General features: G+C 41.4%; 1 protein-coding gene across 1 annotated transcript; it reads left to right on the top strand.

Moving 5' to 3' along the window:
* The first annotated feature begins 804 nt into the window (after positions 1–804).
* cratb (carnitine O-acetyltransferase b) lies at positions 805–18,404 on the top strand. The gene is made up of 15 exons (XM_030741378.1): positions 805–1,184; positions 1,491–1,715; positions 2,403–2,521; positions 3,134–3,187; positions 7,407–7,572; positions 10,255–10,429; positions 12,909–12,999; positions 13,233–13,320; positions 13,406–13,506; positions 13,635–13,754; positions 14,258–14,380; positions 15,320–15,455; positions 15,571–15,633; positions 15,724–15,861; positions 16,645–18,404. Exons 1-15 carry the CDS (start codon positions 882–884, stop codon positions 16,849–16,851), a joined length of 2,109 nt encoding a protein of 702 aa, XP_030597238.1. The 5' UTR covers positions 805–881; the 3' UTR covers positions 16,852–18,404.
* The last annotated feature ends 115 nt before the right edge of the window (positions 18,405–18,519 follow it).

The following is an 18,519-nucleotide window of genomic DNA, read 5'->3' as shown; positions in this document are numbered from 1 at the left end:
ACCTCAACCTGATAGAACACCTTTGGGATGAATTAGAGCAGAGACTGTGAGACCTCACAAATGTGCTTCTGAAAGAATGATCAAAAATTCCCATAAACACACTCCTAAACTTTGTGGAAAGCCTTCCCAGAAGAGTTGAAGCTGTTATAGCTGCAAATATCAAACCGATATATCAAACCCTATGGCTTAAGAATGGGTTGTGACTCAAGTTCATATGCATTGTGAAGGCAGACAAGCAAGTAAATTTGGCAAAATAGTGTATCACGATTTTAATTGGGCATGACCAGAATGGACAGGATTAGAAATAAGTATATCAGAGGGACAGCTCAGGTTGAACAGTTTGGAGACAAAGTTAGAGAGGCAAGGCTGAGATGATTTGAATATGTGCAGAGGTGGGACAAAGGATGCTGAATATGGAGCTGCCAGATAAGAGGAAAAAAGGAAGACCACAGAGAAGATTCATGGATGTAGTGAAGGAGGACATGCAGAGTGTTGGTGTGACAGAGAAGGATGTTAGGGATAGGGTGTGATGGTGGCAGATGATCCACTGTGGCGCCCACTGAAGGGAACAGCTGAAGAAGACTACAAAATAATGATTGAATTATTTTTTTTAAGTCTTATTTTTTATTTCAATTAACTAAAATGTTTTTCCCAGCTAGTTTTAGTTAACTGCAATAACCATACTTAAAGGTGTTCTCAGATTACAAAGTTGCCCCCACAGACAACCCCGTCCTTTGTGAAGTCATCTGGCCTAACAGCGACACCCTGCGGACAGAGGCGGCGCTGCGCCCTTTGTCTCGGTCACGTAGCTGTTTACGGAAACATTTTCACGTCTGCACGTGCGCAAGTTTGTCACTTCTGTACGGTACGTGAGTGTTTGCATGCTCACTGCTCGACGTGTGGGGGGGAAGGTTGTGCTTGTTTTGTGCTCCGAAATCCAAACGACTTTAAACTTGTGTGTGTCGAGCGATGAGGACTCTCATCTGCAGCCATCATGGAGAAGTAGGAGGAGGTCTGGGCTTCATTTTGGCCAACTGACCGCGCGGACTGTGCAGAACTTATCGCGAAATAAAGGCCCAACTACTTTTTGTGTCACACCTGCAACACGGAGCGGATTTCTGACGCGAAGGAAGATGATTTTTAGGAAAATTCACTCAGGGAGCTGCAGAGCGTGGCTGTGTCGGGTGAGTCGCCTTTTGTGTTCACACTCGCTGTCATGCTAAAGACCTGGAGTGTTGACACTGGCCTTAATTGTGCGTTGAGTTTATGGCAGCTGAAAGGGCTGTTAAACGAACAACAAACAGCGGGTGTTGTTCCAACAATCATATCTTTGACTCTTTCTTTTCTGATACGCCCTGTGGTCGCGCCCTGCAGTCACTGGCATTTGGTCAAACTCCAGAGGAAGTTGTTGCAGACATGCAGAGTTACTGCTGTTTAAGGTTTTAATATGAGGAACTATATTTCACCTTTTCACCTTCCACCTCCTGCAGGTTTCACTGAGGCAGGAGGTATGTTTCTTCTCCTCCGTGCCCCCCCAGCCGGTGCCTCCTCTGGCTCAAACCCTGCAGGGCTACCTAAGGGCCCTGGAGCCCCTGCTGCCCCCCGAGGAGCTGAGCCACACCCGCAGGATGGTGCACGACTTCGGCAGGCCGGGCGGGCTGGGTCCACAGTTGCAGGAGGGTCTGGAGAAGAGAGCCCGACTCACCAAGAACTGGGTAGGTGTGGGAATGAGGCATGTGTTGGAGGAGCGCACAGAAAAACAATCGGGTCAGTCAGTAAGTCCAGCATGACCCCCCTCAAATCAGCTGATTAGAGTAAGTCTATCTATTTAAACCCTGATAATTTCATGTGACTGCACCTTGAGTTTTTGATGTTAGGAGTGCTCAGATTTCTGGAAAAAATATTTACCCCTGTGCACTTTGAGGGCCTGTAACTCAGAATCTGTTTTCACAGTTTTTCCTCAATTAATCGAGAGAAAAAAAATATCAGTAAATTAAGCAATGAAAAAAAAAGGGGGGCTTTTCTGTGAGCTTAAATGTGTTATTTGTAAGATTATAAAGATTATAAGATTAGTAAGCTTATTCAGAAACTGAGGCTTATTCAGAAACTGAGACTCATTAGACCAAGCAGCATTGTGCCAATCTTTTATTGCCCAATTTTGGTGAGCCTGTGTGAATCACATGTTCCCCCAGTGTATTTCTGCAAAGTATTTCAAAATAAAAGTCTTTCCATCTATTTAAAAAAAAAAAAAGTGAAAGATGCATTTCTTTGTTATGTACTTGGCTCCTGTTCTGTTAAATGACACATTTAGATGACCTCTTGAGATATATATATATATATTTTTTTTTTTTGTTAAAATCCATTATTTCAAAATTTCAAAACTTCCTTTGGTCTCCCTGCAGATCTCGGACTGGTGGGTGCAGAGGGCGTACTTGGAGAGCAGGCAGCCTCTGCCCGTGCACTCGAACGCGGCTATCTCTCTGCCCCGCAGAGATTTTAATGACTGGAGGAGCCAGCTGGTGTGAGTCCACACATGCTGATGTAGAGAGACGGCAGAAAACAGCTATTTTGACGTGATGGTGCAGAAACGGGTTTCATTTCAACAGTCATAAGATAATCAGGCACTTGATGTCTTTGTCCTTAAATGAGTGATGAGATGCTGACTATGAATATTATTTTTTTTGAACACTCAAAGCCTCGCAGTTCAGAGTGTGTAGATCTCAACAACAGGTCCTTATATTACTTTGAGTGTGTAAACAGAAAACACAACAGACGTGTTAAAGAGAGGGCACAAAAGGCAGGGTTTAGTTACTTGTTGTGTTGTCATGCACTTAAGATCTGGATACTCACACCTGCTGTTTTTATTTTTATCATTTAAAACTTGTAACACGATGACCTGCTCCTCTGTGTGCCAAAGTCATACTACCTCTGTTGGCTTCTTTCAAAAGAGAGTCGCATAAACCGAAATAAGCTGCAGCTGTGAGACCGAAAAAGGCTCTGTTTTGGGCAAATCCAGTTATCAGCTGGGGGGGGGGGGGGCAAAACAAGAATCACAGCATTAATGATCCCTTAGGGTTAATTTTGTCCCCGTGATTTGTGTGTATTGAATTCCTATGTGTTTGTTTCCCTGCAGGTTCGCATCCAGACTGATAGCAGCCGTTCTGGACTTCAAGGCCAAAATCAACACGTGAGTCTTAATTTATGCAGCACATATGTGTGTGTTGCACACATGGCAGGAACTCCCTTTTCTGCTTTAAATGTTATGAGAGTGCTGGTATAAGTACAGCAATGTCTTAGCAGTCAAAGTAGTGAAAAGCTTTTGGCGAGATGTAATTAAAGCTTTACCTAAGTGTGCCCTCACCAGCCACTTTATTAGCTACGCCTTGCTAGTACCAGCTTAGACACCTTTTTGCCTTCAGAGCTGCCTTAATTCTTCATGGCACAGATTCAATAAGATGCTGGAAACATTCCTCAGAGATTTTGGTACACATCAACATGATGGCATTGCACAGCCTCTGCAGACTTGTCGGCTGCACATCCTGTTCCATCACATCCCAAAGGTGCTCTATTGGATTGAGATCTGGTGACTGTGGAAGTCATTTAAGAACAAACCAGTTTGAGAGGATGTCCGCTTTGTGACATGGTACTGTAGCAATCAGGAGATGGGATGGACCTGGTGAGCAACAATATTCAGGTAGACTGTGGCCTTCCTGTAAGCTTGAAGAAGTTTGGTCATTCTAGTGCCCCTCTGGCACCAACAACCGTGCCAAAGTCACTTAAATCACCCTTTTCCCCCATTCTGATGGTCAGTTTGAATTTCAGCAGGTTGTGTTGACCTTGTCTACATGCCTGAATGCATGAATTGCTGCAGTGTGACTGGCTGTTAATCAGCTGAACAGGTGTAACTAGTAAAGTGGTCGATATGTGTGTGTAGTTGAAGTGTTTTTGGTGCAGTTATTGCCAGTTAGATGAGTTAAACTTGGATAAGTGTTAGGGTGTTAGTTTCTACACAAAAAAACAATCATATAAAAAACAAATTCTATATAGATCTGAGTCCTTAAAATGATCTTGTTTTGACAGTAACTCAGCCTGTATTTTATTTTTAATAAAAAAATGTAGGGTCTGTGTCATGCTTTTTCTTAATGTCTTAAAGAAAAATAAAACTTAAAGTACTCTGTTTCAAACTGAAGTCCTCCTGTAAAAGAACAGTTCTTCTTTGGTCAAATCTCACAAACCAGAATCTGCAAAATGACTTTGACCCAGTTTCACAGAGGCTCGGAGGTTAGATCAAATGCCAGTTCTTCGGGTCACTCCCCTAGTCCGTGTTTCTGTGTTCCCCACCTGTCTCTACACTGTACTCGTCTGTAAAGGTCCAAAACAACTTAGCTGTAAGTACAGATGCCAGATTAAATTAGTGGAATAAAAACTAAACAATGTCACACTTTATAGTAGAGTTTAAGGTACTATAAAACTAGACCTAAGATAAATTTAATTCATATTTATTGGTGCTCTGTATTAATTTTCAGTCTCACTGCTCTGTGGGGATTTAAACCAGCTTCTGATGGAGCTGGTTATTACCCAGGGGAATCACAGGCTCTGTACTGCTGTCAGACTTAGCTTAAAAGCTGCAGTAATCCTCTGACAACGTTTAAGCTGTGGCGCTACAGTTGTTTTCATTTGCTTCTATTTTTGTGCTGCAGCCTTTGACCCGGCTGGCGTCGCCTTGTGTTTCTCTGCTGCATGAAGTTTATCTGCGTCTAAATTTATTTGCGTGCACATATTGTAACAGTATCTGCAGCTCAGTCCTGAAACATCTGCTGGTGTCTGCTTCCCTCAAGTGAAGCATTTAAACAGTGTTTCAGTATAAACGCCATGTCAGGATATTTAGTGTAGTTCTGTATCTTTGAGCTCTCTTCTAAAACTTTAATTATTTGTGGAGATCTTTTTTATTTTTCCTTTTTAATAGCCTGCCTCTGCTTTAGTCTCACTGCACAAACTCTGAGGTATTGAATGTTTAAAGTTTCTGCTCCTGTGCGTTTCTGATCTGAAAATATAAGAATTAGAGCATATATTATAGAAAAATCCCTAAAATTTCTCTAATTACTCTAATTGTATATTCACTACCCTTGTTACATGTGCAGATTTTACCATTATAGGGGAAAATGCCTGTAAATGGAAAGTGTCACAATCTGTGGAAATAATACGCAAAGTGTTGATTATATGCTTTTTATTTTGTTATTATACATCTTATTGGGCATCCTGTGAAGATGACTAATAAAATTGGATTAGTGGGCCTTGTGTTGATCCATGATGTAGACTTCAGCAGCAACAGTTTAAAGTCTGTCTGGGAGATAAGATTTGAATCAGGTGGAAGTGGAAAAATCTTAACCTGCAGAAAGCAGCTTATTTAGAAGCTGGGATCAACAAGACCAGAGGCCTGTACTGTGAAGCAGTGGTTCAGGCCTTTGGGCTTATCTGGGTAATTTCAGGGTTAATCCTGGGTTTTAAGTACTGAGGGCAGTTGATTTCTTACCTGGGTACATCATCGTGGTAACTTACCGTATTTTTCGGACTATAAGCCGCTACTTTTTTCCCACGTTTTGAACCATGCGGCTTATAGCCCGGTGCGGCGTTTCTGTGGATTTTTCTTTAACCACCAGGGGGCTCTTTAGCAGGATATGAATCATGGGACGTCAAAGTTGGAAATCAAAGAAGAAAGCGCCAACAAGTGCTAGCAGCAGGCACAAAAGAGATTTTTTTCAAACTCCCTCATCATGGAAACCACAAAAAGAACTTCCTATGATGCCGCTTTTAAGTTGAGGGCTATCGACCTGGCACTACAGGAGGGAAATAGAGCCGCTGCACGTAAGCTCGGCGTGAACGAATCAATGGTGAATTGACTTGTTATAACTCAAATTTGGGGTTGTCTGTCCCCCTCTGCTGAGTGCCGAGTAATTGTGGAAAACCGAGAGCGGCGGAGATACCAGCGGCTTATAGCCCGGTGCGGCTTATATATGTACGTTTCCAGTTTTTTCCAAAAAATTTGTAGGTGCGGCTTATAGTATGGTGCGCTCTATAGTCCGGAAAATACGGTATGTTGTGAACGTAACCTGCACTGGAGTGGGGCTTTTCTTAAGACACTGTTTCCTCAGTGAACATTAGTTAAAAAAAATCTTATGCAACCTTTTCTTCCCCGCCCCCTGCCAGCTGCAAACAGTTTTATTCTATGAGCACTAGTATATTATCATACACCATTTGTAAGCTACTTGTGGACTCACATTTCACATGTAGCTTAGTTTAAACCTACAAACACCACTGAGGCTGCAGCTGAAACAGTTAAAACTGTCTTTTAAACTTTAATTTCTTAGGCTGCATTTCTTTCAAATAGGCTAAACTTTATTAATACAGTAGCTCTCTGACAGTCTTAAGCGCACTTGCATTCATTCAGCAGTTTGGACATTAATATTTTATTATTCTGCCCTTGTCTGCGGCAGCTGTTATTTTCAGTCTGTATTTTGTGTTTAACCTCCTCATATCTGTACTGCTGCCTGTACACTTATCAACGTGTGTGTGACTGGTCAGATGCCCCCAGTACCACCCCTTTCATTTGAACACGCAGGAGAAACCGAGTTAACGTATCGACTTGATAACCAGCTTCATGCGACAGCTTATCCTGATTGCCAGTGTTAGGGGGAGTGAGTCCAGATAGAGGAAAGGTGGAAGCTGGACTGCTGCAGCTGATGTGGGGGGCCGATTCTTATTTTTCAGGAAGTCTGTCAGTTGTGAGGCAGCCACATGCAGGCAGTCATTAAGTGACTGTTTTGAAGAGAGGGCAGCTATAAGTATACGCTCACTGTCCAAAACACGGCTGTGCAGAAGGGGCAGATTGTGGGTTGTAGCTTTCTTGAAAAGCGCTCATCCAAACAAGAGAGGGTGACTGAGGAAAGCAGAGACAGATAAATAAATAAAACAGAGTTTGTGACTGTCAGTGATTCAAATTTGTAAAGATAAGAAGTTTTTGGACTGCTCTTTTTTTCCCCATTTTTTTTTTTTAAAGCCTTGTTTTAAAGGTTAAAACAGGGTGAACAGCGAAAGTTAGAATTGGGTTTTGGTTGAGTTAGGGTGACAGTTTGGTGCTTAGGAGTGATGGTTAGTCTTGGGTGTAAGAGACTTAGGAATTAATAATTAGTCCTGGCTTTGCCCGCATCCCCAGAAGCACACATACACGCACACCTTTCAAATTTATTATATAAATATTTATGGAGACAGGTGGGCTAAGATTTTTCTGGTTATTAATAAGATGAAAGCAGGATTTTGATGGTAAATTGTGTTGTAAATGTATCCACCTGAGATTGTCTTTGGTGCATGCATCTGTGGGCGTAATAATGAAGACGTTTCTCTCTCAGTGGGCAGCTGCCAGTCGAGTACATGCGAGGGAAGCCTCTGTGCAAGGAGCTCTACCCGCTCCTCTTCTCCTCCTGCAGGATCCCCGGCCCCAAACACGACTACATTGCCCACCACGGCCGCTCACGCCGCTCGCCAACGCACATCACAGTCGTCAGGAACTACCAGGTGAGTCGTGCCCGACAGGTGGCAGAGGACAGATTTAGGTCATCTCTTTTATTCTTTTCTTGTATTGCTGGTCATGTCAGGTCTTGTGCAGTCACAACTGAAGCTGTCTTTTGTGTTTCTTAAAGCCCAAGTCAGTTGTTGACACAGCAAGCTTTACAAACAGAAGTCACATGACCATACAGGAAGCTTTCCAGCACATTATTCCATGAGATGTCAGGCAGAGGAATGAAAACAAGTTGGTTTGAGTCATTTTAAATGATCACTGTTGGCTATATGTGGGTGCCTGGTGATGTTTCCTCTACTATTAAAATCAGATGTTTATTTAGTTTATAAATTATCTGCACATAGTCAACATAGTGGAGTTATGTTTTGGAATCAGCGGTTCCTTACTGAGATCAGCACGTCTCAATAGGTGCAGCTTTCAGAGTGTTTTTTTTTTTTTTTTCTCTCTCTGCAAAAATCAGTCCAAAATTAATAAGTATCCATATTACTACCAGAGCAAGATAACGGAAATAGCATTCACTCTCATTATATACTTTAACTCTTCATCCCTGGAGCCTCCTGCTGTGAATTCAGGTCATATCTGTTGTAGGAATTGCAACTGGGTCAATATTCCAAAGGTTGCCAAGTGTATCGGATTCACTGAAAAGGCCACCTGCAGCTAAAGTGACTGTAATCGATGTAAGATTTGTGATTCATTTAAGATGCATCAGATTTGAGGTGGCTCACAAGCTGCGTGCTGGAGGGAGTGTGGGGATGTCTGTGCGGACTGCTTTCATGTCTTTTAGGTCTGTCCGAATTTGAAGATTTTCTGGAATGTCATTAAGAAAGTAATCTCTGAAATTCTGGGTATAACTTTAGCTTTTTCTTTTACTACTATGTACCTTGGAGAAGTTTCTGAAGGTCTTAGTATAAGCGATACATATTTGCTGAGGATATTTATGATTGCAAGCAAGAAGGCAATTACTAAATGTTGGCTCCATCTAAGCCCTCCCACCCTGAACCTCTTTATGAATATTGTAAACCTGATTCATAACATGGAGATGTTGACTTTTTCAATACGTCTTCAGAGGGAGAAAGGAGAGAGACTTTGGGGAAAAATGGCGTTGTTATACGCTCAAAGACCTGGAATAGTTATCTGTTGTGAACTGGGAGTATCTTGCTTTTCTGGTTGATTTGTAACCTGTACCTAGTGTATATGTAGAATAGTAATGTGCCTGTAAAATATGATGAACAATCTGATCGCTTGTTGCCTGCCCTAGCCCTCTTGTTTATTTGTTTTGTCTGTTATTTTTCTGCATCAAAATAAATAAAAATAAAGTTTAAAAAAAAAAAAGATGCATCAGATTTGGCAGAGCTGCAGGTGAGACAACATAGAATAGGTTTATTAGCATCAGTGTTTATGTGGCTTTTAGTTGTGTCTAATTTGCAGTGTTTATCAGACACAAGTAAAAACATTGGATTTCACTCTGGACCGATGATGACACTAAGGAGACTTAGTGTATAGTAGGCAAAAGAAAGGCAAGTTTGTATTTTAAATGGATTTTATTGACAAAGGTAATAATCTATATATACACAAGACGTTTAATATGAGAGATGGCCTTCTCTGAACATGATGCAGTCAGCCATATGTGCATAGATTCAAATGTCTGGATCTATTGTTGAGGAATTGCTCTCCATTCCTAGATGAGTGCAGCCTGTAGCTGTGCAGTTGTCAATAGTTGTGGCTTCCTCTGATGAACATGTTGACCCAGCATGTCCCAGAAATGTTCAATAGCAGACACATCGGGACTAAATATTTGCCAAGGAAGTGTCCAGATATGCTCCTGATCCAGAAAGGTGGTGTGATTTACAGGCTGGAGCACCTTATCTTAGGACCTTTGTCTAGTCAGATATGAACCAAGAACTGTCAGGTCAGAGATAGTACTCTCATGGTTATGCTAGGCTGGAGCAACAGCTCGGACACACAGGAGTAGCTTGACATCGGTCAACTTCAGTCAGTCGCAGTGAAGTGGCAGTGATGACAGTGTTGTGGATGCGCTGATTCTGTGTTTAGACTGCTGCCTGAAGAATGCAGTAAACTGAATTAACTGTGAGGTGTACAAGTGAGTTCATTTATATACAATAATAAAGAAATGAGTGAAAACCCACCAATGACTACGACCAATCAACAGGAACCCAAGACTACTTTCTAAGATTTAAAGTTATGTAATGACAAACGGATTTAAAATAAAGCTTAAAAACACACATTTCACAGTACAGAATGTTTTTTTTTTTTTTTTTGGCTAGTATATTTCACAATTATCTTTCCATGGAGCCTCAGGTTTTTTCAGCTGTTCCTGACTGATTTCAAGGATGTGAAAATGTTTTTTTTTTTTTTTTTTTTTAAATTTCTGTTAAGCAATTAATCGACCTCACATCTCCTTTAAACTCAGCCAAGACATTTTATTGGGACATCTTGTTGTTTGGTGTGCGTGATAGTATATGTTGGTGTTTCTGTGGATTGGAGGATAGGAGGTTAAATCACTTAACAGGTTTCATGTGAGCACAGCAGACTGTAGGCTGTCTGTATTGTGGAAAAGCACAGGACTGTGCACGGGGCCTGATCGAAAGACGGCCCTGCTAGGAAGCTTTACCTTTCTGACAAGTTTTACATTTACACCATTTTTCTTCTGCTGCCAGTTCTTCCAGCTGGAGGTTTACAACAGCGATGGCTCGAGGATGACGGAGAGTCAGATCCACGGGCAGCTGCTGAGGATCAGGTCTCAGTCCTGGAAGACGGACAAGGAGCCGATGGGCATCCTGACTAGCGAGCACCGTCACACATGGGGAGAGGCCTACAACCGCCTGCTGAGAGGTAGACCACACGCGACTGCCAATGCTTACGACTATACTGCTATGGAACAAATTACCAGTGGTTTTGGTGTTTTAACCCATTACTTACAAGAGGGCAAACAAAACTGATGCATTAATGGCTCAGTTTAATTTCACTAAAGTATCATATTCAATTAGAAGAAAAAAACATATATAAGCCAGTGATCTAGCCACAAGCTTGGAGGTGAGAGAGGATTCTTGTGTTTTACGTGAATTTTTACCTCTTATGAGGTAGCCTCATTATGGATTTGAGATAATGAGGCTCCTATCTTATTGTTTTCTCCATCTGGGAGGCAAAAAATGAGAAATTCATCTTTTCTGCACTCCGCTGTCTAGAAATTTAACACATAAGAAATGCGAGAGATTATTGTGTACTTTACTGGAAGACTTCACATGTTTAGGCATAAAACCCATTTAATGATGAATTGATTACATGTTCCAAAGCAGTTTTAAGTGTTTTCTTATGCAATACTTGGATCAGAATCAGAATCAGAATCAGAAGGTTTTTATTGCCATATGGGTGAACAGGTTCACAGCATTAGGAAATTGCTGCGGTACTTCGTGCTTACAGAAAAAAAACAAATAAGTATAAAAACTATAAGACAATATACAAGTATACAAATTGCAAATATACAGAGATATTAGAGCTATAACTATAGCACAATATTACAAAATTACAAAATATACAGTGCAGAGACTAATTAAAAGATAAAAAAATGTAGACTATATTCCACTAATATGTACATCAGTGCAGTCAGACAGGTGCATAGACATAGGGTCATCAGCGTTTGTGGAGGGTGGTGGTAACAGTCTTAGGGTAATTGTTCATGAGTCCAACAGCAGAGGGGAAGAAACTGTTCTTATGGCGGGAGGTTCTGGTCCGTATGGACCGTAGCCTCCTGCCTGAGGGGAGAGGGTCAAAAAGTCTGTGCCCAGGGTGAGAGTGGTCGGCTGTGATCCGACCTGCACGCCCCAGTGTCCTGGAGGTGTACAGGTCCTGGAGAGATGGAGAGATGGGGATGAGCTGAAATGCAGGAATCAGTCCTGGCTGGGAAATCTGAAAAATTCAGTGATGAATGAACCGCTCAGACACTTAAAGTTGGACTCATTGTGCTTGTTTTCAGCTCCATATTTTTATTCTTAAACTCTGCCAAAGTAGCTTTGCATGATTCACGGTTCAAAATTATCCTAATTTTTCATATACTGCAGCCCCTCAGGGGGGATAAGTTTGATTTTTGAATATAGCCATTAAGTTATAAAACAGTTGTTTGCTTTCCAGCTTATACTGTATAATGCTGGATAACCAGTGGGGTAGTGCTGTAAAGAGTACAGCTTTGCACACTTGGCCATTGACTTTGAAATACTCTGGATGCTGTACTCCATCAGTATGCACTGTAAACTTTAAACCAAAGGAGAGGAAGAGATGGACAGCAGAGGCAGATCATGTACAGACAGTGCAGGAGCTGAGAAACATTGAAGAACAGTACGGGCTGGCGTAGGACCGGGAGGAGGGGGGTGATGCCCTGTGGTCGTGAGATACGTCACACCTCCTCCCAAAATAAGTAGAATGATTTGACAATTTTTTTCCTTTTTTAACACCTTATAAAATGTAAATCTGCCATCCATTCCTGCCCCTCACTACATGAAAGAAACCTCTTTAGCTTTTCTCCTTTTAAGGCAGCTTTTTCCTAATTGGCTGCCCCTCACAAACAGTTGCTTCCCCCTGATGGCTTCTTTGCCTTGTTGATAACAGCTACCCAGTGAGTTCACTGTAGTTGCAGACTGTTTTGTTCTTTCTCTGAGTAATCCACTGGCTTAGCTTTTACAGTAGGATGTTTAATCCCCAAGTGCCAAAGTAACTTTGAAGTCATCATTGCCTCATTGCTTCTCTCCACACACAAGATTTGGAGCATTAGCATCCCCAATAAAATCCCAGTAATTTTGCTTTCTTCTTCTTAGTCTTTCCATTATCTTCACTGCCCGTGGGCCTCTTTTAGGCAGCCCCAGTGTGGGGGAAAAACAACAACAACGACAACAAAAAAAGCTTGTGACCAAGAGGTGACAACATTGTTTTAATTGTGTTTAATTTTCTAATTTTTAGCCCTTTTCATAAAATGAAATTGGCTTATTGGACATTTTATTTTAAAATTAATAGAAATTTCAATGGGTCTAACAGTCTTCCGGCACTATTAATTTGCAGAATAATGAGCTCTGAAGGCTGTTAAACTGGAGAGGTCAAAGTGGCATCAAAGGGGAAAAACTCAAAGGATCACGTTGTGCTAACCTCTCATGTGATTTGTTGACTAGTTGGTTTAAAAAAGCAAAACCATGAAGTTACAATGTGAATAGTACAACAGGTTTCAGATATTTAGGAAATTTGTTGTGTGGCAGACAAATGGTAATTTCATGTGGGACATAAGGCAATCAGTTTAAACCAGATGGTCTTTTCCTGTGTGTCTCAGATAAACTAAACCAGGAATCAGTGCGGATGATAGAGACGGGACTTTTCTCCTTGTGCCTAGATTCTCCAGTCATGAGGATATCAGATGAGAAGTATGTGTATATGCGCGCGCACACACACACGCACACACAAAAATCAAGTATTTCTGTGTTTGCTAAGTCGATTGAGTAATCCTCTGTGCAGACATCATTGTTTTTTGCGCTATTGTCACTTCCTCAATTTGAACTGTTGGTACTTGTTACAATTAAAAATTGTGACACACACACTATGGGTTTTTGGGTGTGAAATCTTGAAAAGTCACTTGTGCAACTACTTGAATTGACAGGTATGCGAGCCGCAAGGCAGCCCAGGTCCTGCATGGCGGCGGGACGTTCTCCAACAGCGGAAACCGCTGGTTTGATAAAACGCTTCAGGTGGGAATGTCTGGCAGGAGAGGGTTTGTTTAGAGCAGCTGATGCAGCACCTGCAGCGTGTTGACTCGTGTCTGTGTTCAAACAGTTTGTGGTGGGCGAGGACGGCTCGTGGGGTCTTCTGTATGAGCAGGCCACAGCTGAGGGTCCGCCCGTAGCGACGCTGCTGGATCATGTTATCGAGTACTGGTGAGATGAGGTTACACACAGAAGTTGCAGATGTGCTGATTTTTGTCAGGAAAAATTAAGTCAAGATGGAAAATGACAGGATTTCTGCTCTGTTGTTGTTTATTTTTTTTATTTTTTCTTGTCTGCAGTGAGAAGCCTGATCCAAAGAGGGCACCGTTGCTTCCCCTGCCCATGCCCAAGAAGCTTTATTTTCATATAGACAGAGAAATCAAGAGAGACATAGAGCACGCCAAGCAGAACCTTGACATGTGAGCCTGCAGTTTTATTTTTTCCTTTTTTCTTCTTACATGAAACAAGTTGGAGTGAGTTTAACTGCAAGCTGTGCAGCATGCTGAGCTCTGCACGCGGTCAGCTGGATGTTTATTTTTTGCTTTGAACTCTAACAGAGCTAGAAGGAACTTGCTCTGAAAGCAAGCGGCAGGAGTGCAAACACATTTATCTTCTCTCTGTTTATGTAACCTTGATGAAAACAATTCCTCTGTGGATAACCCCTAAAGTCATTCATCATAATTTACTGCTCTCCTGGTCAGAAGCCAAGCCTTTATTATGGTTCTGTATAATTTCAGAGCCCTCTTAAATCATTCAGACACCAAAATATGACTGAGGAATAAAACTTTTACTTTAAACACAAAAGTCATGATTCCACCTCCATATACCGGTGTCCCAAAGCGTCTTTAAAGTTCTTAAGTGAACCTCGACTTTAAACATAACATTATCACAAAAGCATATGTCTGTCCTGAATTTCTTGCAGTCTGATCAACGATCTCGACGTCAATGTGTTCAACTTTAAGAGGTTTGGCAAGAATCTTCCAAAGCAGCACAAGATGAGTCCAAACTCCTTCATCCAGGTCGCCTTACAGCTCGCCTACTACAGGTCAGCGTCGACATCACCCTGCTGTTGGGACTACTTCTGTTAAAAAAATGTTGTTGTTGTTTGTGTTCTACCTTTAGAAAGTACCTCTTTGGTATGGTAGGTGTTAGACTGGATCAACCAGTTTGTAGTTGTTCGTTTGAGTAATTGCTTGGTTGGTTACTTTATTTAATTATCATTCAAATTAAGATTTTTACATGCAAAATGTTTGAAGAGTCATTTGGGTTCTGTTAATGATAGTTCTAGTTAAGACTGTATATGGGCGTACAGTTGGAATGCTTGTAAATTTGTTTCCTCCTTCATGAATTTTAATATTTTGAGGCGTGGTCTGCTGGTTAGAAGAACTGTAATGCTGTTCCATCTGACCTCTCAGAATATTTTGAGTTTGCAAAAAAAAAACACAATTCAGAGGTCTTATTTTGGCCACCAGCTTGGGAAAAAAACAAAAAAAACCCCAAACTTGGTCAAGTCCACAAGTGACCCATTCTCTTTAAACCGTAGTGATGGCTGTGTGAGAAGATCCCAGTAGATTGGTAGTTCTTGAAATACTCAAACCAGCCTGTCTGCTACCAACAACCACGTTCAGTTACTTAAATCACCTTTCTTCCTCATTCTGATGCTCAATTTGAACTTCAGTGGGTCATCTTGACCCTGTCTACATGCCTAAATGTATTGAATTGCTGCAATGTGATTGGCTGATTAGAGATTTGCGTGAATGAGCAGTTGAGTACCTAATGAAGTGTTGAGTACCTAATGAAGTGTAAATTGTACTAATTATCTACAAGAGTGAGAATCATTAAGTTAGGTTTTCTTCTAATATCTCGGTTCCAGAGAGAATTATTTTCTGGTGCACCTTTAAAGTGCACCACTTACTTGTGATGAACACATCTGCCTGTAATTAGCTGTGTTGTCTCTGATAGTCGGCTTTACTTTTGTCTGCAGAGTTCACAATGAGGTCTGTCCTGCCTGCGATATTGCCACACAGAGGATGTTTAGAGGTGGAAGGACCGAGTACATCCGTTCGCCCACGAATCAGGGGCTCCAGTTCATTCTTGCCTTTGATAATCCGTCCATATCGGTGAGAAACACAAACCCTGTGAGAAGATTCTTCCACTGTTTTTGAGGAGTTTTGTAGCTTGGAATCAAAAGCGTGTTTGTTTGATTTATTTATTTATTGATTTTTGGGGTTGCAGCGACAGGCAAAGCTGGAGCTGTTCAGAGAAGCTGTTGACGCCTACTCGGCTCTGACTGAAGCGGTAAATGCTAAAAAAAAAAAAACATTTTCAAAAAGCTGTTGATTATCTGATTAAACACTTAGACACAAGTTTTGTTTCTCTTGTGTTCAGGCACTTAATGGACACGGTATTGACCGCCACCTGCTGGGGCTCAAGCTGCAGGCCATCGAGGAGGGCAAGAGCATTCCCAAAATCTTCATGGACACAGCTTACGGACTAGCAACACACTTCAAGCTCCGGACAGGACAGGTAGGCATGTGTGTGTGTGTGTGTCTTCAGAGATTTGTTTTAGATACGATTTATGCTGTTGCTCAGTAGGAAATCAGGACTTTGTTGTTGTTTCATGGAAGAGTGGATATATGAGAGGGAATTTTCTGTCAGATGTTCTCCTGTGATGTTCCTGTAACTTTCTGCATGCTGGGAATTTTCCTTGAATCAAGCTGCTTCTCTTCCTCATTTCAAGTGTTGATCGTCAGGTGTATGTACTCTTTGGCTTCAGCTCTTGACTGCTTGTGGTTTTCCTGACCTGCTGTAATTTCCCAATCACAGTTTGTGTCAAAGCACTTTTACAGTAAATCTGAATACTCCTGTTTAAAGGAGAGTTTTTATTTTGGGACTCAAAGAATTTTAGCCCACTTTAAGGTCAGCCATTTTGAATTGCTGGGCTGTCTGTTGACTGTATGTAAAGGCTGAGTGAATTCCCAGCTCTTACTCATGTGATTTTTTGTTTTTTATTGAAATCTTTTACAAAATACCCCTGTCTAGAGTTAAGCTGGGGGAAACTAAAATATCTGGCTGTTAAGGTTTTGTGAAGTTTCCACATACTTCAGGGCCCAGTTAGCAGCTGGTTTTTGTCTTTTGATTGTCCTGCGTGACCAGGATGTGAGTTTGAACACTGGCACCTGCATCGATCATGTGATATACCTAGAAGCTTGGTGTTCTCAGTATCAAGAGTGAACTTTGAGACTCAGATTTGAGCACCGACATGAGCCCAGCTCTGGCATTGATCTCCCTCATGTCTTGTCCCTTCAGATGCCTGCGAACAACACGGACAGCGTGATGTGTTTCGGGCCTCTCGTTCCCGACGGCTACGCCGTATGTTACAACCCTCAGGCAGACCACATCCATTTTAGCATCACTGCCTTCAACTGCTGCGATGAGACCAACGCAGAAAGACTGGCTCGCTCTCTGAAGGATACCATGTGTCATCTACAGGAGCTGCTGCAGCCTACTGTGTAGAGCTTCTGCTACAGCGTCCAGCACCCTTCAGCACAAAGAAACTCTTCTGAGAACATTTTGTACGAGTCTTGGAGAGGCTTTTTTTTGTTTGTTTTTTTTTTTTGTTGTTCTGCATGCCACTCAGAGCTTCACCTGAGCATTTAATTGTGAGAGAGCCTGAAAACTGACCTCAGCAGCTCTCTGGTTCTTTTGTATATTTTTCTAAGCAGATTCATTATCACCGTTACACTTGGAAGCATTTAGCAGTGAAAGCAAAATAAACCAGTGTGACACTCCAGCATTAACCAGAAAAAGTCCAAGCGTGCACTCCTATTACAAGTCATGAGATGACCTGTAACCTTCTGCCATCAACCTTTCAGATTTCACTCTGTCACCAGAATTAATGGGAAATGTTTGTTGTTTTGTTAGGTGATTTGAATGGACCAAAGGATGGGAATGATTGAGGGTGTCTTGTTGTTTTTGTGTCTCTGAGCTTGCACAACCTGATCTTCAGATAAATTTTGATTGAGGATTTTTTTTTTTTTTTTTTTGGGATCCCTCAGGGGTGTGTTCTGTTCTCAGCCTGCAGGACTGGTTAATAAAGCATGTGGTCACATGATTTCTCATTCAAATTCTTTGTGTATGTGAAAGAAAGCAAGCTGGCTTCGAGGAAAGGTCAAGGCCGATGTTTTCTAATAAAATCTGACAGTTTTTTCAGCTAAGCAGAACATAAGATTACCTCTGTGAAACTCTGGGCAGGACAATCCAAGTTTGTTTCTACCAAAATCATACAGACTTGCTCTGCTCCAGAGGATGGCTGTGGCTCCAGCTGTAAGGCACTAGAGGTCGCTGGGGTTGGAGCCTGAGTGTATGAACTGTACAGTCAGCTTTGACATGGGTGTTATTGGATAAACTTACTGAGCAACAAAAAACATTCACACTCTGTTATGTGCAGCTGTTCTTGCACTCACATGGAGATTGTCCACAAGACAGAAATTATAAATTAGAAAGTAGCTGAAAGACCTGCTAAAGTTACATGCAAGAGTCATTCCTGCATAATTAATAAAGTTACTCACTGGGTCACCTGTGCAAGCTACATCTGCTTTAAACCACATGAACCGGTAAATGTAATTATAACCATAAACTCAAGCTATGCATTTTCTATTTCTCTTCATTCTTACGTTGTGGTGACAAAAGTTCAAAGGTCAAACTGGACAAACATGCCTGGAAACTGCAACTTGACACATTGTCAGGGGAAACTGTAAGATAGTAATTCCAGTTTACAACTGAATGAATGCACCAAAGGAACACACACCATAAAAAAGGGACTATTTACATCAACATCTTATGACTAGTACGAGCAGAAAGCTCTGGATTTCCCCGTGCTTCTTACAGTGTTCAAAGTTTTATACTTAATGTTACATATAATGAAACATTTACCCAGTTCTAGCTTCATATTAACTACCAAAGTGGTGGTGTGTTTTGTATTACTGAAACTTTGTAATTTGCTGCAGAAAAAAGTATTAAACTTTTTCAGTGATGTAATTATAATAATTACAAAAACCTTGACTTGTTTACATCAGTTTGAATAAATGAACTTAAAAAAGCTCTAGCCTTAATTTATTTTCCTATTTAACTCACTGTACACATGTAAATACAGTAAATAATACAGTCACATAGACTTGATAA

The sequence above is a fragment of the Archocentrus centrarchus genome, chromosome 11 (assembly GCF_007364275.1).
Source record: "Archocentrus centrarchus isolate MPI-CPG fArcCen1 chromosome 11, fArcCen1, whole genome shotgun sequence".
NCBI lineage: Eukaryota > Metazoa > Chordata > Actinopteri > Cichliformes > Cichlidae > Archocentrus > Archocentrus centrarchus.
This window is presented reverse-complemented; position numbering and strand designations above follow the sequence as displayed.